At 45.6% G+C, this 23,292-nt stretch overlaps 1 protein-coding gene across 1 annotated transcript in view; it reads left to right on the top strand.

Moving 5' to 3' along the window:
• Positions 1 to 23,292, top strand: part of PAPOLA (poly(A) polymerase alpha) — an 868,351-nt gene that overhangs the window by 677,872 nt on the left and 167,187 nt on the right. The window contains exon 19 of the mRNA XM_085626434.1: positions 20,734 to 20,951. Within this exon, the coding sequence (XP_085482560.1) occupies positions 20,734 to 20,951 (218 nt within the window). The remainder of the gene's footprint in view (positions 1 to 20,733; positions 20,952 to 23,292) is intronic.

Raw genomic sequence — 23,292 nt, 5'->3', positions numbered from 1 at the left:
GAGTTAACCTCCACTCCACCCACAATACCACCAAGAAGCCGTCCTATGTCCTCAGAGCACTTAACGCTCTTACAGCAAGAAGTGCAAAGTATGCTTCTAAAAGGCGCTATAGAGGTCGTACCCATCCACGAGCAGGGTGCGGGAGTGTACTCCCTCTACTTCTTAATTCCAAAAAAGGACGGGTCGCTCAGACCTATATTGGACCTGAGACCCCTGAACCAGTACATTCTTTCAGAGCACTTTCATATGCTCACTCTACAGCAAGTCCTTCCGCTTCTCAAGCAGGGAGACTTCCTAGCCACACTGGACCTCAAGGATGCGTACTTTCACATACCCATCCACCCCTCACACAAAAAATACCTCAGGTTCACTGTTCAGGGGCAGCACTATCAGTTCAAAGTCCTTCCCTTCGGCGTGACAACAGCGCCCAGGGTTTTCACGAAGTGCCTAGCTACGGTGGCAGCACATCTACGGAGGCAGCATATACACGTCTACCCCTACCTAGACGACTGGCTCGTTCAAGCGAAGTCAGCCCAGCAATGTGCAAGCCACATGTCCCGCACCATTCACCTTCTTCACAGTCTGGGATTCTCACTGAATTATCCAAAGTCCCATCTCCAGCCCGCACACGTACAACAGTACCTAGGTGCGACTATAGACACTCTGGCGGCCACAGCTCAGCCAAATTTAGTGAGGATCAACAGCATACAACTGCTGATCTCCAAATTCAAACCCAATCACTCACTTCCAGCGCGAGTGTTTATGCAGTTGATAGGCATGATGGCCTCCTGCATCTTCATAGTCCCGCACGCGAGATTACATATGCGCCCACTTCAGGAGTGCCTAGCACGTCAGTGGAATCAGGCTCAAGGACAGTTAAAGGACCTAGTGTTGGTGAGCGGTCGGGCATACAACTCTCTGCATTGGTGGAATCCACAAAACCTTTGCAAGGGCCGACCGTTCCAAGAGCCTGTCCCACAAATAGTACTAACAGCGGACGCGTCTCTCCAGGGATGGGGAGCTCATGTACTCCACTACACAGTGCAAGGACTATGGACAACACAACAAAAGAAGTTGCACATCAACCTTCTGGAATTGATGGCAATCTTCCTAGCCATGAAGGCATTCAAAGTACATCTATGCAACAAGGTCGTGTTGATCCGGACGGACAACATGACCGCAATGTACTACATACAGAAACAGGGAGGCACACACTCTCCACAGTTGTCTCATCTGGCTCAGAGCATGTGGAAGTGGGCCATTCAAAGGAACATGTTCCTTATGGCGGAACACCTCCCTGGCAAGGACAACCAGATGGCGGATCTGCTCAGCAGACACAGCCACCAAATGCACGAGTGGGAGTTACACCCATCAGTACTCCAACCGTACTTTCAGCAGTGGGGTCATCCGGAGATAGACCTATTCGCGACAAGCGAAAACGCAAAATGCCCAAGCTTCGCCGCCAGATTCCCACATCCGCAGTCGCAGGGCAATGCGATATGGATGAACTGGTCCGGCAGATTTGCGTACGCTTTTCCCCCAGCGCCATTGATACCGCTAGTGGCCCGCAAACTCCGACAACACTCCCTGACACTCGTCCTAGTTGCTCCCACGTGGGCACGCCAGCCGTGGTACACCACCTTCCTCGAACTTTCCGTGGTGCCGCATCAAAGGCTGCGGATCAAACCCGCGCATTTGACGCAGAACCATGGAGAGGTTCAGCACCCAGATCCGCAACAGCTGAATCTGGCGATCTGGCTCCTGAAGTCCTAGAGTTTGGCTATCTCAACCTGCCACCTGACTGTATGGACATCATCAAGGAGGCCAGGAGACCCACTACCAGAGCTTGCTATGCAGCCAAATGGAAAAGGTTCGTCATTTATTGCGGTAATAATGACATCAACCCGCTGGACGCATCCATCCAAAACATCATCTGTTATCTCTTACACCTATATCGATGCAATCTGGCGTACACCTCTATACGTGTCCATTTGACCGCAATATCAGCCTATCTGCAAACCAGGCAGCACCTCTCTCTATTCAGAGTGCCTGCCATCAAAGCATTCTTGGAAGGGCTCAAACGAGTCATTCCACCTAGTCACCCACCGGCTCCAATGTGGAACCTCAACTTGGTCCTCACATGCCTGATGGGTCCACCCTTTGAACCTCTACACTCATGCGAGATTCAATTCCTTACCTGGAAAGTGGCCTTCCTAGTAGCGATCACTTCCCTCAGAAGAGTTAGTGAACTCCAGGCACTAACCGTTCAAGAGCCATTTATTCAGGTTCACGCCAACATGGTCGTACTACGTACCAACCCCAAGTTCATGCCCAAGGTAATATCGCAGTTCCACATGAACCAGACTATTGAACTGCCCGTTTTCTTCCAAAACCCACAAACTGTTGCAGAAAGGGCACTACATACACTAGATGTACGGAGGGCCCTCATGTACTACATCGACAGGACTAAACCATTCAGGAAGACAAAACAACTGTTCGTTGCCTTTGCCCCACACCACAAAGGTAACGCCATCTCCAAAGCAGGGATAGCCAGATGGATAGTTAAGTGTATTCAAATCTGTTATCAAAAGGCAAAACGCACATTAACTATTCCACCACGAGCCCACTCAACACGTAAGTTGGGGGCTTCCATGGCCTTCCTAGGAAATATTCCCCTGCATGATATATGCAGAGCAGCCACATGGTCCACTACACACACATTTACAAAACACTATTGCGTAGATGTGCAGTCAAAACAGCAGGCAGCTGTAGGACAGGCTGTTCTCAAAACACTTTTTCAGACCGCTGCAGCTGGCACGGGTAGCCGCCGCTAATAGAGGGCACTGCTATGTATTCTATGCACAGATATGAATTCAGCAGCCCACATGCCTCGAACTGAATATGCTACTTACCAGTATGCATCTGTTCTTGGCATGTAGGGCTGCTGACATTCATATCGCCCTCCCTCCTCCCCGGCGCCTGTCGCAGCTGCAGCTCTCAGAATTACTGCAAGCATGGTCATCACTTTCTGTATCTACTCCATCACTGCCACAATGGCGAAAAACAATCTGAGGATGGAGAGGATGCCCATGCGCACTGTAGTCCAGGGGAGGAGTCACCTATCCAAGGATACTTCGAAGACTCTTCCAGGACAACAACGTGCAAACATCCGGACCCAACACTAGGCGGCGATCTATGCACAGATATGAATGTCAGCAGCCCTACATGCCAAGAACAGATGCATACTGGTAAGTAGCATATTCAATCTCCCACGGAGGATACTGCTGCCTTTAATGCCCTCATTGAACGGGCTGCTGCCAATCATGGAGTAGAACTCCATTCTGATACTGTAGAGGAGGATTTCTTAGTGGACACGTTCGCCTCCTCTGAGAAAACCGTCAAAACTCTGCCAATGTTGAAGCGGGTTCTAAAACCTGCAAAAGACATTTTTAAAGAAACAACCAGGGCACGGGTGTTGAACCCGAGAATCGAGAAAAAATACAAGCCAGCACCCGGAGACCTTATGTACATTAAGGGTCAATTACCATTAGACTCCATGGTTGTTTCTAATGCTCGCAAACGAGCACATTCACAAACAGGTGATGCTCCTCCCCCCGACAAGGAGTCCAAAGTGCTGGAGACAGCAGGCAAAAGGATAGCAGCGCAAGCAGCAAACATCTGGCGCATTGCCAACACCCAGGCACTCCTGGCCCGTTATGATAGGTCACACTATGACACACTAGAATCGCTGCTACAACACTTGCCAGATGATTACAAAGAGGCAGCGGAGCTCCTTATCAGAGAGGGCCAACTCCTTACAAATGCGTCCATCAAATGCGCACTAGATGCAGCCGACACTGCAGCGAGGGCGATCAACACTAGTGTAATGTTGAGGAGGCACGCATGGTTGAGAATCTCAGGCTTCAAACCTGAAATTCAGAACAATATCTTAAATCAACCGGTCAACCCAGACTTTTTATTTGGCCCCGAGGTTGACACTACCCTAGAAAAAATTAAGAAAGACACTGAAACTGCAAAATCTATGGGGGCTCTGCAGTCGCAGCAGTTTCGGAGTGGCTCCTTTCGTCGCCCCGGGAATAGAGGTCAGGGGTCCCAGCAGCAGTACAATAAAGGGAATACACAAAGTACCTATGATAAAAACAATAGAGGTGGATATCGTGGATCCAGCACCAAAGGCAGAGGACGTGGGTATGGCAACACCAGGTCCTCCCCCAAAAACAAACAGTGACGCCTTCTCCCTGCCCCCTGACCACATAACACCTGTCGGGGGGAGACTTCAACAGATCCTGTCAGTCTGGAAGTCCATCACCACAGACAGGTGGGTCAGGGAAATTATCCAGTACGGTTACTGTCTCGAATTAACGTCCACTCCACCCAACATACCGCCAAAGCACCGTCCTATGTCCGTAGAGCACTTGGCATTATTGCAGCAGGAAGTACTAAGTATGCTGCAAAAAGGTGCAATAGAAGTCGTGCCCGTAAACCAACAGGGGACAGGAGTGTACTCTCTGTACTTCTTGGTCCCAAAAAAGGACGGATCTCTCAGACCTATACTAGACCTGAGACCCCTCAACCACTACATTCTGTTAGAGCATTTTCATATGCTCACCCTCCAGCAGGTTCTACCGTTACTCAGTCAGGGAGACTTCCTAGCCACACTGGATTTGAAAGATGCGTATTTCCACATACCCATACACCCGTCACACAGAAAATATCTCCGGTTCACTATTCAGGATCAACATTATCAGTTCAAAGTTCTCCCTTTCGGAGTAACAACAGCACCCAGGGTCTTTACCAAGTGCCTAGCGACAGTGGCTGCACATTTATGGAGACAGCACATTCACGTCTTCCCTTACCTGGACGACTGGCTTGTTCAGGCAAAGTCAGCCCAGCAATGTGCCAGCCACATATCCCACACCATTCACCTTCTTCACAGTCTTGGATTCTCAATAAATTATCCAAAATCACATCTTCAACCCGCACACGTGCGCCAGTACCTGGGCGCGACCATAAACACTCTGGAAGCCACAGCTCAGCCAAATTTGGTAAGGATCAACAGCATGCAACATGCTGATCACAAAGTTCAAACCTCAACACTCCCTTCCAGCACGAGTGTTCATGCAGCTGATAGGCATGATGGCCTCCTGCATCTTCATAGTCCCGCACGCGAGACTACACATGCGCCCGCTTCAGGAGTGCTTGGCACGTCAATGGAATCAGGCTCAAGGACAATTGACAGACCTAGTGTTGGTGAGCGGTCGGGCATCCAACTCTCTGCATTGGTGGAATCCACAAAACCTTTGCAAGGGCCGACCGTTCCAAGAGCCTGTTCCACAAATAATACTGACGGCGGACGCGTCTCTCCAGGGATGGGGAGCTCATGTACTCACTTACACAGTGCAGGGACTATGGACGACACAGCAAAAGAAGATGCACATCAACCTTCTGGAACTGATGGCGATCTTCCTGGCAATGAAGGCATTCAAAGTACACTTGTGCAACAAAGTCGTGTTGATCCGGACGGACAACATGACTGCCATGTACTACATACAGAAACAGGGAGGAACACACTCTCCACAGTTGTCTCAGCTGGCTCAGAGCATGTGGAAGTGGGCCATTCAGAGGAACATATTCCTCATGGCGGAACCTCCCGGGCAAGGACAACCAGATGGCGGATCTGCTCAGCAGACACAGCCACCAGATGCACGAGTGGGAGCTACATCCGTCAGTACTCCAACCGTACTTCCAACAGTGGGGTCATCCAGAGATAGACCTATTCGCCACAAACGAAAACGCGAAATGCCAAAGCTTTGCCGCCAGGTTCCCACATCCGCAGTCACAGGGCAATGCGATCTGGATGAACTGGTCCGGCAGATTTGCGTACGCTTTTCCCCCAGCGCCCTTGATACCGCTGGTGGCACGCAAACTGCGGCAACACTCCCTAACACTCATCCTAGTTGCTCCCACGTGGGCACGCCAGCCATGGTACACCACGTTTCTAGAACTTTCCGTGGTACCGCCTCTCATTCCATTGATCTACTCCCAGCAGAGCCCTAGTTCATCTCAAAATAACCTGACGGAGAGCGACAGTGCCTCATGTCCCGTAGGGTCCTCCAGTATGTCCTCATTCATCCTACCTGGATCAGCATCCCAGAGCTGCATCCCCCAGTGCAACAATACAACAAGCCAGTGAATAGTCAGACAGGAAGCGTGCCAGATGCCTTATATGACTGTTGTCTAGCCTAGCGAACCCAGCTACCAGTACCCTGTCTAATCTGCCGTAGGTATTGTACCTGTCAGCGGCAGGCCAAGCGAGAGGCCAACCCACGCCACAGGCCCAAATCCGGCTAAGACATGCCCCAGCCGCTGCCCCTCACCACGGCTGCCGCAGTCTCTGCATTTAGCACTCCTCTAGCTGCCAGCAGTCTGTCGCCCCAGCGGTTCCCAGGGGCACGATACAGGTAGGAAGTGTCCCGGGTGACAGCCACTCCCTTCTAGCACCAAGCCTGCCGGTGCAGGATAAGAAAGACAACTGAGTTCCAACTAGGCCCAGTTGCCACGTCAGAACCTTACTGTAGCCTGCTCCGTGTGCCGATCCAGTGTTCATCACAGGAGGTTTTCGCAGCATCAATGTCTTGGAGAAGCCTCCAGGTGTGGTGCTATGACCGAATTAAGCAGTATTTTGTTGCTTGGCTGGCCAGGAACTCCCGTCCTGTCAGACATGTTTCCCGTGCTGGCCATGAAGTTAACTCATGAGCAGGGAGGTTTTCGTTTATCCAAACCTAAATGGTTGGTTTTCAAGGGCCTGAAAATGTTCCAAGATATTCACACAATCGCTTCTGCACTTATTAGTATATTCTGTATTGAGGTCCAGATAAATTGATAATTGTTGACACCTATGGGAAAAAAATGCCTTCAAAGCTACATTTGACACAATAGTGTTAATTATTTCCTTTAATGAAGAGAGCACTTCTCATCAGAAATGTTCTTTCCAAACCATTCCTTGACTGTTTGCCAGAGAGCTTTGATCTCTCATCTGATTACTGGCTCCTTCCTCACTCTGTTTCCTGGTGCATGATTGCAAATGGGAAGCATGCAAGAGTGTCCAGAAGGTTAGTGGTGCCAGAAAGGAGGAATTGAGTGTATGTGTCCGATTCCTGAGTGCCTGCAATATGGACACTTGAGTCTGCGGTCAAGTGTCCTTTCTCCTCATAATACCTTTCAGAAGACCTACCAACTAAGGGACCTTGATAAAGCCTCAAATATTTTGGAAAGCTATTTTTTCCTTCTGTCTTGTGTATGCCGCCTCCTTCCCTGGAAAGACATCCAGCTCCCTCTTAAAATTTAAATGTGCTCTATTCTAAATTAATTGACCCCTCTTTTACACAAGTGCATGCATCTGATCTTCATTTCTCATGGATACGTCTAAATGCAGATTCCTCACCTTTCAATCATTTCCAGGAGCCAGACTGGATCAAAATATTTATTCAACAATGCTCCATGCACACCGGTTGGTTGCACCATAAGGCTCCACAGTCACTTCATAGCACCCTGGAAGTTACTGAGAGGGTCATATGTAAGCCCCAATCATGTCACTTTCTTTCTGTGCCCTTTAACTTTGGTCTGGTGCTCTTCTCCCAACTTTGTCCATTTTCCGATGACTCAGAATTATATACTGTGTGCCAGAGAAGATGTATCCCCATGAAAATGACAGGATTGATGATGTCCCACCACCGCAAGAAGCAGATGTCGGACACAGACCTGCACAACGTGTGCTTATTGTGCTGGAGTTCCGATAACAACCCAGATGTGCGATTAGTGCATTTGCTTGTACCCAAAGGTGATCAGGGAGTGGCAGCCGTAGCTTCGTCACTCAGAGCAGGACCACAGTTTTAACCACGCCATCCAACGCTAAGTTAAGGGTCTGTTGACCACAGCCACAAGGTTGTTACCACGCAAAGTGCCTTTTACATGCAAAGTCTTCCACTAAGTCAACAACTCACCATAATCTTAAAGGCAAGCGGGATCCCATTCATGGTCTGGTGAGAAGTGGAAAGGGAACAGGGGTGGGAGCACACCGCTTCACCTCCCAGAAGTCGAAAGGGTGGTACTCAAAGGGTCAGCGTCTTTTCTAGCCAGTCCCTCAATATGTCAGGCGTGCCTTGAATTTCTTGAACTGGTTTCAAACCACACAAAGTGGTGGCCTTCTAGGAGGCCATGCTGCAAATTCATCAGGTGGTGCCCTTTCCTTCGGGGGCACCTTCAAGCCCCATGGAACCTCAAGGGGTCTGCAGTTGGACTTCCACCGGTGAGCCCACGCACAGTGCTGACTGGCCCCTCGGGTCTCGTTCTCAGGCCCATACTGTGAGAAAAGAGTGATTTGTCAGACCACACCTCTATCTTGATGCAAGAAGTCCACTTTCTGCAGGCCAATGGAGCTATAAGGCGGATGATTGACTTTGAGAGAGCCGATTTATGCTATTAGCAAGGTTGTAACTCTTCAATGCTGGGCTACATTTCAGCCTTACCTCAGTCCCTCAAGTATTCATGAAAGTAATGGCAGTGGTCACAACTTATCTTTGCGGTCCGGGGATCCATGTTTTCCCCTACCTCGACTACTGGCTGCTCAAGGTGAGCTTGCAGCAGTTAGTTACCGACCTCCAATCAGTGGATGGTCACTTCATCTCCTTGGAATTTCCATTAATGAGCTGAGGTCCCACTTAAGCCCTATGCAGTGGATTGCCTTCATAGTGGCTATTCTAGACATGGATTAATGAATGGATGATCGGATTTAAACCGCACACAGCTACTCCCAAGAGTGTCCTGCCAAGAGGATCAAGACAACTACAGACTGAGGAAGCCACATCACAACCTAAAAAGCCAAGCCTTCAAACATTTGCAGTAAGCAGATTCATCCTTGATGCTACGCATCTTGACCTGGAGGTCATTTCAAGCTTGTGATGCCAAATAAGAGAAGGAAGAGCTCCCTTTGATCTTAAGGATCACTGCAAGTAAGCTGTTGGGTGTAAGGCCCTCGGGGATGATATTGTTTAAGCCTAGGGTGATAGTGTGTAGACCTATCTGCAAGGTATTGCAGACCATAGCCTTAAAAGGCCCAGGTAACACCAAGGTCTTAAACAGAATCTTTTTGTTAATTGGCAACCAGTGGAGGGCAGTGACGTGATGAGAGATAGGATCACGGTGAGGAATTTTCTATCAGCAGATGAGCACCTGCATTTTTTACCATCTGCAGACGGTTAATGAGGGACCGTGTTAAGCCCAGTCAAAGACCATTTGCATAGTCCAATCTCATAGTAATCAGAGCATGGACCACCCATTTTCCTGGAATGCAGCGAAAGGAGAGAAATAAATATATTTAAATACCGTAGTATCACAGAACATGATCTCACCACTGCAACTATCTAAGCTTGAAATGACAGCAGGCAATCTAATTTAACCCCCAAATTCATAGCCACAGCAACTGGGGGCAGAGAAGGAGGCATTGAAGCTGGCCAACAGATTTCCCACCTTAAGAAAGGCAAAGCCCCAAATAGCAAAATCTTGGTGTTCTCCGCATTTTGTTGATTACTGGCCTACATCCAGCCCAAGACTGACCTCAGACAAAGTTTGGAAGACTCCAGGGCATCCAAAGAATTATTTTTAAAACAGGAACACCAGTTATCATCTGCATATGAAATAATCTTTGCGCCATATGTCTCCACAAAGGGGGCCAAAACAGCCTGACCCCTATTTCTAATAAATGAGCGATTCAACTGTAGCACCCAGCCTTCCACCCCAGTAGCTCTCAATCTCTGCAGAGGAAAGGCATAGGAGACTGTGTCAAATGCTGCAGATAGACCTAATAAGATCACTGCACCATTTTAACTTGATCTAATATAAGCTTGAAGAAATCGACTTCAAGGAGAGCTGCTTCAGTGCTATGCTGTGGGCGCAAATACAACTGAGATTTAGCAGATTAAGTCTTTCAGTATACTCTGAGTTGAATGTCAGTCAGATTTTCTAACATTTTGGAGGCCTCCAGAATGAGTGAAGTGCGACAAAAATTGTCCAGCTGAGTCTGATCTGCTGTTGACTTTTTGTTTTTTGTGGTATCATTTTAGCTTCCTTACATCTATTTGGAATCTGTGCCGTCTGCAGAGTAGTATTAAAAAGCTAATTGAATATATGGTCAACCACTTTGCTCACAGAAGCTAAGAGTGAAGGTGGACATGGGTCTACCAGACAGCTAGATTTACAATCCGAAATGGCTTTTTCAGATTCTTGTAATGAAATAAAGATTACATTGAAGCTCTCCTCCAATGGTCCAACCTGGGACTACAGGTGCAACCTCCATCGTTGGGGTGACTGTGGCAGCCCGAAGCTTGACCTTGATTTTACTGATTTTCTCAGTGAAAAACTCAGAGAACTTAATACATAGTTCAGAAGAGGCAATAATGGAGGCCTCCTTGTATCTGACCTTGCAAACAGTTTCTTCTCCAAACTTTTGAGTTTCTTAAAAGGCCTTTTTTTCTGCTGCTAATGAATTGGAGGACCATGTTGCAGAGCAGCTACGATTATTTTTAACACGTCTTCTGAAGGGAGCACATTTATCCAGTTCCACCCTACCCATAGTGCATCAGGAAAAGGAATTAAACAATGATCAGACCACATTAGCATACTAATAAAACAAACAAATTGTACGTCCTACTTGATGTGTTGGGAAACTAACCCCATGGGAGATATTCAGTGCTCATTCAAACAAGAGTGGGGCGTCATGTCTTGGCGCTCCCTTTCGAACTCACAGCTGAATGCCTTAAAAAAAGGTTACTTCATTTTTTCATTTACTTGTTCCTTTATTGCCAAAATCCAATCCTTTACACAATGTAGTTCTGAGGTGACAATCACATGTGTGACAGTTCAATGTATTCTCAATTTTTCAAATGATGCTGTTTTCCCCGTACACGACGGGTACATTTTAACATCCTTAATCCAATGCATTTCGGGCAATTTATCTGCCCTTCATCAGGAATTTCACTGCAAATGTTTAAAAAAAACGCGTTACAAAATGTGGCCTGCTACATCAGTTCAATTCTAATTTTATCGCTGCCTGGTTTATATAAGTTCCTATAACACGTTTTCCCTCTATTTTACACAACACTCCATCAGAAAATGTACTTCAGCAGACTTTTTCCCGCCCACCAGAACGCTTATAAATCTCAGCGCAATACCAGATTATTCCCTTCTTTCTTTGTTACTACACAGTCCCTCAGTCAAAGCTTCCTTGTACTTGCATATACAAATCTTCACAGCGCTTTCCCTTCTTTCTCTCTGCCAATAAGTAAACCACTTCTTCACAACGTCTCGTTCTTTATATTACGTGAACCTACTCTCCACCCCCTTAATCCTCCAATCATTTGACTGCCCTTATTTTACAAACTACTTTTCCCAGAATCCCCCTAAATACTTCTGATGGGATAAAACACACTGCCAATGATAATTAACATATCTATTACCCCGCCCTCCCTCGGATGTTGAACCCCGTGAAATAGGACTCTCGGCACTTTGTGTCAACATAACAAAGGTCAACCAATGCTTATTAACATGATGTTAAATGCGGGCACAAAATATTCAGCCTTGCCAACCTTTCCAAGAGCAGAGAAGCCTGATGATTAAACACATTGTATGTAAATTTAAATCCCCAATATTGTATTCTCCTACATAACCTGGATAAATAAGCATCCGGATAAGGACACGTAGGGGAAAACGGAAATGCAGAAACCCAGGCCTTCTGCTCATTTAAACCCCATCAGACTAAATTGTGTTCTATTGTAATTGCATTTATATAGAGCTTACTACTATCAAAGGTATCAAAGCACTTTTTCGGCAAGTAGCACGCTATTCCGGAAACCATAAAGGATTAGTGTTGAATTTGTATAGTGAAATATGAAAGTATTTTGAGTGGTGGAAATTAGTCAGTTATTTGGACTGAGAAGGATAGCAGAGGGATAGAAGAGGAAAAAAAGGTTTGCATTTATATAGCGCTTACTACCCCTAATGAGGTGTTAAAGCGCTTTTTTTTTATAGAGTAGCACGCTACTCTGGAACCCATAAGGATTAGTGGTGAATTAGTATAGTGAAATATGAAATTTGAGAAGTGGACATGTTAGTTTGTTATTTTGATTGAAAAGGATAGTGGAGGGTTAGAAGAGTGAAGTTAGACTTTTTTTTTCCTGTTAGAGGCTTTCCAGTTAGAGGCTTGGGGTGAGTAAAAGGGATGTGGAAGGAAAGAGTCAGAGGGAAGAGTTTAGAAAAACTTGTTTTGGGGGATCAGTATAGTAAGAGGTGTCAGATGGTACAAGGAGGGGTAGAGTAGGGGAGAGTAGAAAGAGCTATTTTGTGGATCATAGTAGTGGTATGGGGTTTGAGATAAATGAGTGGATGTAGAGGATATATTGATAGAGGTATAGGGTGAGAAATAGGGTAGTGCAGGGTAAAGACCGACTTAACGCGTGCCGGGAGGATTTTTAAATCTCCTGATTGTGAATGAGTGTACTCTGCTTTTATTGAAAGGAAGGAAACTGTGTTTTTAAACTTTTTAAATTACCTGTACTTGTTCCTGTAATTGAATGTGACTGCACGTCTCACTTTAGATCCGTGAATCCCGGCTTTCCCCGGTCCACCACGGCTTGTGTGTGTCGCTTGTGTGGAGGGACGCTGCTCCTCTCCCGGCCCTAGACACTTCCGGGTGGGGTCACACTATATAAAATTCATGGTTGCTCAGTCGCCAGCAGACGCGCCCAGCGGGCGCGCCGAAGGCAAGCCAGTCTGTGCCTGACCGGGTCCAGGGGCCATGACCCCTGGACCAGGTGGGACGCAGAGACTAGTTCATTCTTAAAGTCTGTTATTTACTTACCATCCCCCCCTTACATGACTGTAAGCTTCTGCAACCTTGCAACAGAGACGACACCTGCCCACACTGTGGTTTCTCATTTGGCACGACCTAGAGACTGGTAACCTCTTTAAAGGGTAATAACAATAAATCTGCCACACAAACTACAAAGGATTTTTTTTTCCTCAGTACTGTCGTTCTCTTTCCAAGCATAACATGGACATTTGTGACCTCCCGGTTAACGACCAACCAGACGCCCTTTTTCTTACGGAAACATGGTTGCACGAGAGTTCTGGTCCAGATGTCGCTGCCGCTCTGCCTCCTAATTATGGTATAGTTAGGAGGGACAGGGGCCCAAAAAAAGGTGGGGGCATAGCCATTATTTTTAAGAAGGACTTTCAGTGTAATTTTGCGCCCTTAACATTAACAAATTGTGAAGCAGCGTTCTTTAAACTGGCTTTGACCCCGAATTTTACCTTTTCTGGAGTATTTGTATATCGTCCTCCCGGGCCCTCGGCTCTTTGGGCTTCCTCGTTCCCCAACTTAATAACTCCCCTACTTATGAGTTCTGCCAATTTTTCAATTCTGGGTGATTTAAATATACACTTGGACGACTCTACATGCAAAATCAGTACTACTTTTAACTCTGACTTGGCAGGCCGAAATATAATTCTACAGAACTCTGGTCCCACACACGAGGCTGGCCATTTGCTAGACCCAATCTTCTCCAGTGTACCTAGTATTCAGTGCTCCCTCGTGCTTCCCTCGTGTTGGTCGGACCATTTTATCATCCGGTTCAGCCTGGCACCACCTGACAACGCCATGCCAAATTCTCCTTTCTTAAGGACATTAACCAGAAACTGGAGGAAACTAGACATGACTGTCCTAAATAAAATCCTGGACTCGAACTTGCCCATTTCCAAACAAAGGGTGAACCAACTTTCTGACACTGTGCAAAAGTGGCTTCTCGCTGCCATAGACACGTGTCTTCCCCCTTTCTAAAAACAAGATTAATAACCATCACCCTCCAGCTCCTTGGTTTACTGACCTTCTAAAAAAGGAGAAATCCAAATACAAAACGCTGGAACGTAAATGGAGAAGGAAGTATGCCCCGAATCAAAAACCCTCTATAAAAAGGCCCAAAAAATATATCCTAGTGTCTGTAAATCAGCCCGTGCTGAGTATGTCTTCACAACTATCTCAGATGCCCTAAACTGCTCCAAAACTCTATTAACATAGTAAAGGAACTTGCTGCCTCTGTAACTTTAGCCAGCAGCCTGGATCTCCCAAGGACCCCTTTCCAATCTCCTTGTTAAAGCAATTGGATTCACCATCCTTGCTTGCCATCATGGACCTTCTTAATGCCTCCTTACAGGAAGCCATAGTTCCATCTGACTGGAAGCAAGCTATGGTGGTCCCTCTCCTAAAAAAAAGCCAACGCTGACCCTGGGTTTCTTTCCAATTATCGGCCTATTTCCTTACTACCGGCTTTTTCCAAGCACTTGAAGAAACATATCCACATTCAACTTTCCATCTTTGTCGAAACCAATAAGCTCCTCCATTCATCACAATCTGGCTTTAGAGCTGGTTTTTCTACAGAGACTGCTTTACTAGGGGTAACGGAACGGCTGTGACGTCACTTGGACGCTGGAGATACAGTCGCACTCATTTTATTAGACCTGAGTGCGGCATATGACACTGTATCTCATACCATACTGGTCAATACTCTTAGATCTTTGGGCATCAGTGGTTCTGCCCTGGATTGGTTAATTTCCTATCTAGCCAACCGCACCTTTCAAATCTTTTCCTCTACGTCCAGTTCCGATTACCACTCCTGACGTTGCGGAAGAGGCTGGTTTGTCCCTGTTTTCCTATGCTGACTCCCCCCAAATCATCTTTTTTCTCTCCATGGAGTTAGACCGGACCTTCTTCCCTTCAGCATGGCCTGGGCAAAATTGCAGCATGGATGCAAAAAAACGACCTTAAGCTCAATGGAGAGAAGACAAAGGTCTTGATTTTTGGAAAAGATAAAGGCCCCTGGGGCCCACAACATTGGCCCAGTGAAATGGGAGCACTTCTTCGGCCCTCCAGCCAAGTCCGCAACTTAGGCGTCTTTGTTGATGACTCGCTTATAATGCACCATCAAGCAGTCAAAGTCTCCTCTAAATGTTTTACCATCTTGAAGTGGTTAACAAAGATTCTCTGGATGCTGCCCGAGTCTACTCAAAAAACAGTAGTCCTGGCTATTATTACTTCTAGACTGGACTACGGAAACATTCTCTACTTTGGTTCCAACAAGGAAGTGACTCCCAGACTACAGATGGTGCAAAACACCGCTGGCAGACTACTTTGTCGGGTCCCTAGATTCGCCTCAGTCTCTAGTCTAGTCATTTGTGGGACCTCCAGTGGCTTAGGGTAGAGAACAGAATCAAGTTCAAAGCCCTTAGCTTTATGTTGAAAATCAAAGCAGGAGTCGCCCCTCAATACCTGCAGTCTCTGGTAAGCCCTTATGCACCCTCTGGGTGTCTTCGCTCTTCCACCCAAGTGAAATTTTCTGTCTCGAATGGGAGGTAGATCATTTGCATATGTCGGTCCCTCCTTGTGGAATGCACTTCCTATAGCTATCCGGCACGAAACGATTTACACGCTATTTCGTAAATCCCTCAAGACATGGCTTTTCAATCAGTAAATAAATAAGCTACCTCTCCTTCTTTTTGGTCTTTGTCGGCGCCGGGAAACCCTTTTTGGGTAGCTGTTGCGCCTTATAAATTCAATAATAATAATTGGAAAGAGTAGTAGAAAGAGGTTTGAGATGAGTCGGAGAAATAGGGTAGTGGTTTGGATATGCTGAATTAAACAAAAGTAATACATATATAGATCCATAAGTACATGGTAAGTTTATAGATGCATAAGGGAAGTAAGTATATTTAGATTAAAGATGCATTCGCTAAACTCTGTTTTTCGAGTGTTGTACTTGAACCTTTTTTTTTTAAGCATAGTTATTCTACATGTTTATACAAAAGTCATTTTAAAAGCAATGGCCGCCCCGCCATCTCTTTTGAATGTTATGTCGGCATGAACAGAGGCTTAATTTTCTGGGAAGGTAAGCTCAATGTCTGAGGCAGAGGGCTCATTCATCCCTGTTTCCATGATGAAAAGAATGTCAATCTGACTCTGTGAGGAGGTGATTTATGGAAATGGCGTTTTTATGACGTGAACGTACATCAAGTACAGAGATTCTAATTAAGGGTGGGCGTAGTTCGCGAAGTAGCACTTCGCGAAGCTACGCAAAGTGAAGTTCGCACTACGCGAGCTACGCGTAGCACTTCGCGAACTGCGTAGTAACATGTTCGCACTGTGCAAGATGTTGTTTTCAATGATTGCACAGTGCGGACAAGCAACCGGCACTGTGCAATCATTGAAAATGGCATCTTGCACAGTGCGAGCTGCAGTTTTCTGCTGCTTGAGTAGATTTTTACTCGAGCGGCAGCTTTCTCAACGCGAACTGGTAGTTTCTCATCGCAAGCGGTCGCGAGCATACGCGACCCCTCGCAATGAGAAACCTGACCTCCTCGCGTTGGGAATCTCGCCGGGAGGTTTATTTTCCATGCTCGCGATCGCGAACAAGGAAAAAGTCTCGCCGGGATGTCATTTTGCTTGCTCGCGGTCGCCAACTTGAAGTTGAGGACCGCGAGCAAGCAAAAAATGACCGCAGCACTACGCTACGCGTGTTCGCACTGTGCTACGTGCAGTTCGCGTAGTGCGAAGTAGCGCGAACTTCGCAAACTTCGCGAGCGTAGCGTAGTGCTTCGCCCAGGCCTAATTCAATGTCATGAAGACTTTGCTTCCACCTTGCCTCCCAATCCTTAACTGATGAAGCAGTCTCTAAAAGTTGTACTCTGGAACTGACAGGACAAAGGATCCCAACAATTAGCCACTGAAAGCTTACCAGTACAGATGTTCAGTGTTCTCAGATTTAATAGCTCATTGGATGAGAAGCAAATTTAACAGTCTTGGTGGACCTGCATAGAGGGCTGTCGCTGCCTGCGTAAAGGGAATGGATGGGCACAGATGGGCTTGTCTTTGGTACACCAGTGGAGCACCCACTGCATGCATCCACACTGCATCCCTCCTTTTAAAGAGACTGCTCATTTGGCATTAAGGTCGACTAGAGCGCATCCAATCCCAAAATGGCACCTCTAGTTGCTCGTAAAGAGTAAAAATGGCCACTCTGAACAGTGCTTTCTCTGCAAACACAGAAAGTGGACCGGAGAACACTGAAGAAAGTCCCCACAGCAGCGCACCACTAATTTCAAATAATCCTTCTGCCCTACAAATTCATTCAATGAAAACAATTCAAAATAAAGTAAAAGGAGTGTCTAAAATGTTACTTAAAAACGTGAACAACCGGTCAAACAGCATTCCAAGAACTTTCACATTATTTTAGCCAAATAGGTGAGTAACTGTGTTTTACCACTCTGTCAATTGTTTTGCTCCATGGCACATAAAAGTGTTCAGTGCCTTTCCACCTCCATAGCTCGTCTGGGACTTTGAGGATACAATGCTGATGTTTTTGGCTTAGACCTGGATCATGGCCAGAATTATTCTGAGGGTTCATGTGCTCCTGGTCTTGTTCATCCTCCGACCTATACAACCGATGGCATATGTAGACCCTGCAACTGAGTCTAAGATTTTAGTGGGCCCACCATCACAACTACCATGTGTGGTACTGCAAAAGGCAGGGAGGGGGGGGCATGGGTCCTGTGCTAGGAGGCCCCAGGTCTCTGTAGATGGCTTGACCAGCATAAGATCTTTTTGGTAGCCAACCACCTGACTGGTTTCCTGAATGGCAGAACAGGCATCTGCTGGCAGACCACAAGTGGTGACTCCATCCCAAGGTGGTACTTGACATCTTCGATCAGTAGGGTATTCCCTGGCTAATCTGCTTGCCACTGTTCGCGCTTTGTCACAGCTTCTGCACACTGGATTTCCCTAAATAAAGGGTCTCTGAGAAAGATAATTTGTCTTCAGTGGGACGCAGTTCTCCAGTACATGTTCCCATCACTACCTCTCCTTCTTTGAATTCTGATGAAATTCGGGAAAGACAAGACCCCGATCTTCTTAATAGCCTCTGACTGAGCCAGAAGGTTGTTCTACCCAGAGCTTGAGTGCTTGCCCGCTGATCGGGCTACCACTTCAGGATGACCTCTCATCTTAGCAGCAGGAAAGGGTCCTACACCCTAATCTCTGCAACCAACACCGCTGTGCATGGGAATTGAGCAGCAGCAGTTGAATTCTTTTGAATTGCCACTGAAGTTTTTAATGATATTCTTTCAGCCAGATACTCATGCACAAAACCCAGCTACGTTAGGCACTGGGAAGAATTTGTAGCCTGGTGTGGAGTCAGTCATCCAGAACTTCTGCAGGTCAGTCTTTCTGATGTTGTGTTCCTTTTGATTCAACAATCTTCTCTTTAAATCACCAGTTGTGATGCGTTTTCTGAAGGGCTTGACAGACATGTTCCCTCCAAAACCATTCGTCTTGCCTCAGTGGGGCCTAAAACATGTCCTGTTGCCATTTGAGACTGTTGCTGGCTCTGGCTCCTGATCATTAAAACCACGTTTATCATCATCAAATTATGTGGGTCGCCTTGGTTAACTACAGGCCCTCTCTAGACAATCTACCTTCTCCACTCTCTTAGTAGATCGATTGGTGCTGAGGACTCTGCTGCCTTCCACCCAAGGTAGTATTGTCCTTCCATGTCAGTCATGCGATTACCCTGCTAACATTTTTCTCTCTGCCACACTCCTCAAAAGAGGGAGGCAGGCTCCAACAACTTAACCCTAAGAGATCTTTGAGTATCTACAATGGCTGTACGAGAGACCACTGTGTGGATGATGCAGTCTTTGTGGGTTTCACTAGGACCAAAAAAGACAAGGCACTGCACAAGAGGATGCTCTTGAGGTTGATCGTCCTCTGTATTGAAATCTGCTTCCTGCTGGCTTGGAATTGCCTATGGGCTCATTCCACCAGGGCCAAGGGTCCTTTGAAAGCATTGGCAATAGGGGGTGCTGGTTCTGGACGTATGCCAGGCTGTGACATGGGCATCTATGCATACATTCACAAAATACAGCTGACTTAACAATCTGGCCTGATGGAATGTCATTTTGCCTGCTGAGTCGTGCAGGACTTTCTCATCGGAGTCCATTCCTCAGGCCCTCCACTTTTGAGCGATACCTCTGGGAGTGGCTGTTATAAAGATGAGGAATCTGTGGTTAGATGCATCTATTAGAACAGCAAGTTACTTACCTTTGGTAATAGTCTTTCTGGTGACTAATCTATTTAACCACAGATTTACTGCCCTCTCACCTCCCTGTTCATTGGGGTGGTCTCCTGTACATTATAATTAAGTTCCAAGTTAGATCTGTGTCCGATTTCACCTACAGTTTGTTTGAAGTGCTCCTTGTCTGATGGCGTTCAAGGATGAAGATTAAGAAACTGATGTCAGCGTGCAGTTGTGACACTTATTTGTGGCTCCTCCATCACTTCTATGGCAGTATGAAGTCACTGTGGAGCATAAAATGCCACCTACCAGCACAGGGAGTATTGCTGAGAATCTGTTGATCTAGTCTGGTGCCTTGGAATAGTCTAAAGGTGACCGATCTGCAGTTACAGTATCCACTAGAAAGAGCATTACCAAAGCTAAGTAACTTGCTTTTTTTTTTCCAGAGTATCACTTTGATAGCCACTATGCTGGCCAGAAAAGTAAGCTAAAATATTTGACCCTATTGGAACGAATCTCAAACAGAATTCCATATAACTGAGGTCTCCTAACACTCCTCCTCTAAAAGTTCACATTCTGGTTTTTACATTAAGCTGATCTTGTTCTGCCCTAATATATCTTCTGCAGCAGAGAGCTCAAATTATGTCCTAGATGTAAAAAGAAAAAGGTCCGTTTGTAATACCCTGATTAACTTGGAGATTGAAAAATGTAAAACCACCTACTGGTCGTTTGATTGTATTTGCATAAGTGTACTAATTTAAAACACATCCATTATCGGTTTGATTATTTCATATATCAACATATGCTGCCCGATTGCCAGCAAACTTATTACAGGTCTAAAGTAGGATCAAGTAGGAGAAGAAATAAAACAACCACTGCTGTTTTTTTCAGAAGTAATGTTTTGCAGAGTGGCAACAAGAAGATTGATGCAGAATTTAGCCAGATTCCACCGTCCTCTGTGGATCTGTGTAGTTGAGATTTCCTTACCTTACTCACTTGACTCCTGTTCTACTGCTTGTCACCTTTCTCTGTTTTCAGTTCAGCTTGTCATTCTATACTAGTGTTAAGGAATAATATTTAAAATTCCATTTATTTTCCTTCAAAAGAGCTTGCTTTAATGTTGTAACACTTTAAACCACTCAAAAGGTGTCCCATCTCTGCTGACTATTATGAAAGAGTTTGTGCTGAGTCAGCTGTTGATTAAACAGTCTGGTCTTGCATTGTTGCAGATATTGCCAGTGGTTGGAGACTGGGCGAAGGCTGCCAAACAGTCTGCCCCATAAATTCCAGATCTTTATTGATTGAATTGTCTGGTATTTGTAGTAAAAAAGGAATGAAGAAAGTTGTGATAATTGCCTGTTAAATTGTCAATACCATTTTGAATATAAACACATTTGGAGGATACTGTGGTTCAACGCCTAGATATGGGCCATTTTCCTTCTGCTAATTTGTATTGATTTTTTTAAAATTGTATTTTATTGCCAATTGGACCTTGCAGACCTTGTGCCTGTCATAACATTTGCTGTTCAATGATTTCCAGGTACTTCAAACGAAAGCATTCCTGAAACTGTCACACCACCCACTATTTCTCCATCACAAAAGCCTATTTCTCGAGTTGTGTCTGCTACACGTCTTGTAAATCAGCCTCCAAGGGTTGCAGGAAGCACAGTTCCAAAGTTACCTAGTCCACTAGTCGGTGTTAAGCGGACATCATCTCCACAGAATGATGAAAGTCCTAAGAAGACTAAAACTGAAGAGGTAATTGTTCAGAAAATTTAGAATAAGTATGCATGTTTTTGTTTGTACTGCTTACCTAAGAAAACATTGTCAAATATTGATCCATGGGATCTAGTTAATGGTTCAAAGTGTATTGATTATACATAAAATAAAATAGAGTAAAAAAGCTTTTTTAAATGAGAACTACATGAACCATCACTGTTGCTTAACGTGAAAGTTGCTCACCATCGAAACTGACGGATAGTCTACCTTCATATTTCTCCCGTTAAATATTCCCAGGCTCCAGACTGGATTCAGAAATTTTCCATGGATCTGCTATGCTGGTAGTGGGTGCTGACTCCATATTGGTGCTACAAGCAACTATGGAGTGAAGTCACTGAAGCCATGTAGCATTCACACTGGTGCTCTGACCTCTGTTCCTTTTTATCCATGCCTTTCGTGAACCCAAATCTGCACCCTGTTTATTTTTCACGTTTGTCTTTAGTGTTTCCAAGATTGCTGCTGAAGTTCTTCAGTATAGTGACAATTCAAGCCCTGTTGTTCCTGCAGTGGACTGATGTTCATTTCCAACCCACGTGAATTGATCCTTTGGTGCTTGTGTCTAAAGCACAATTCCCAGTGTGTTACCTCAGTCACTATAAGGTCATCAAACACAAAGCCAAGCTCTTTATGGCCTGCGTGACGAACATCTGGGTCAATGCTGATCGAGATTGTCCTCTATTTGCATTCCACCTCCTTCTCCAAGTCCTAGCTCTAGATGAGCACGAGATAAGACTGAGACCTCTCTGTGTTGTTAAAGGTCTCTAGGCAGGATGCCTCAGAGCACTCAAAAGGCTTGAACTTCAACCAGTGCCAACCTTTCCAACCAGCCAAGCAGTTGTACCAGCTGCTTCACCAGTATAGAGTCAAGAGACAAGGGAGTGCGTCGTCTAGCCCAGCAACCCTACTTCTCGTAAACCTCCCACCATCTGGGCTCCCTGCACCATCAGGAAGGCTACTTTAGCTTCCCCTTAGAGGAGCATATTCGACCAGTTGCAGAACTGGTATCTTCCTTTCTACAGGTGTGGACGGCGAGAACATCGGACCAATGAGTTTAAAATCTAAAGGGGGTGTGCCATACCCTTCCTAAAATCTTATCATGAGCCGGTTCAGAGTGACATCCTTGACATTTCCTGTATTCAAGAATCATTGAGTGACAGTACCTTTTCTAGTATTTAGAACCGTAACATTGCTCGTAATGTGTTCAAAAGACCCTTCTTAGGAGTCGACCTCAAGTATGTGTGAGGCAAGATGGTCTGTTATTTAAAAATTGTTAGCTAGATTTCCCTCAGAAGCAGGACAAATGGACAGCTACAGAAAGTCAAAACCTCCTATTAAACTTAAGCCTTCACTCAGTCTCCACTGTGTGGTTTCTGTTGTTCCAATAAAGTTTGCTTCTATATCTATCATACGTTGATTTGTGCTTGGCAATAAATCCTTAGTTGTTAAGAACAAAACTATTGGAATCTATTGTCTTTTTCTCCTTACACACACTTCTCTTCTCTTAAGCTAGTCAACAATCCTATTCATATCCTAAATAAGCATGCTAATATATATTGATTTATGATCCGAATTTACCGTTTATCACCAAACCTAGAACTATGAAGGTTATAAAAAAGCAAATGATTCATGTCCGTGTTTGTGCGTAGGTTACAAATAAAATAGTCCTTTGTAGACCCTAAAACTTAGTCTCTTATACGATCATTCAGAGTTGGTCACTTTTGTTTCTACAAGCTGTTCTCAGGCGACTTACTAAGCAGTGGTTTAGAAGTTTCATTAGTGGGTCAGTCCTCCTTAGTTGTCACATCCAAGGTTTTGTAATATGTGCTCTTTGACTTTTTTCATCTCACATTTGTTCAGCAGTTCAATTCAGACCATTTTCAGAAAATTGTTTCAGATCTCTTTTTTCAACTTTTTCAAGCGGCCAGTGGATCTGCAGGTGCCTTTCCTCCTTTTAGTGAGCACGCTGGCTCGCTGAGCATGGAGACGACAGGATATAAATATGCTTTGCTGTTCCTGCTCTCCAGTTTCAATGCAGGGGAGCATATTGTTGGCATCTGCATTCAGTGCACCACCTTCAATGATGTCTTGCACCACACCTCATAACTTTTTGCAATGTCTGCATGAGCATCATAAGATGAAAGCTCAATCCCTCACAGGGGCACCAGGCATCATCAGCCATTCACAGCCAGTCTTGGTGCACCAAAGCCTCACACAGCAAGCAACATGAAACTCTGGGCTTCTCCACTCTCAGCTGTCTTGTCTTGAATTTTCTGGTGCAGTCACTGCTGGACCCTTGGTTTTATCCTTAGGTTGCCATTAG

The sequence above is a fragment of the Triturus cristatus genome, chromosome 9, assembly GCF_964204655.1.
Source record: "Triturus cristatus chromosome 9, aTriCri1.1, whole genome shotgun sequence".
In the NCBI taxonomy this organism is placed as follows: domain Eukaryota; kingdom Metazoa; phylum Chordata; class Amphibia; order Caudata; family Salamandridae; genus Triturus; species Triturus cristatus.
The sequence above is the reverse complement of the archived record's forward strand: the minus strand, read 5'-3'. Positions and strand labels throughout refer to the sequence as shown.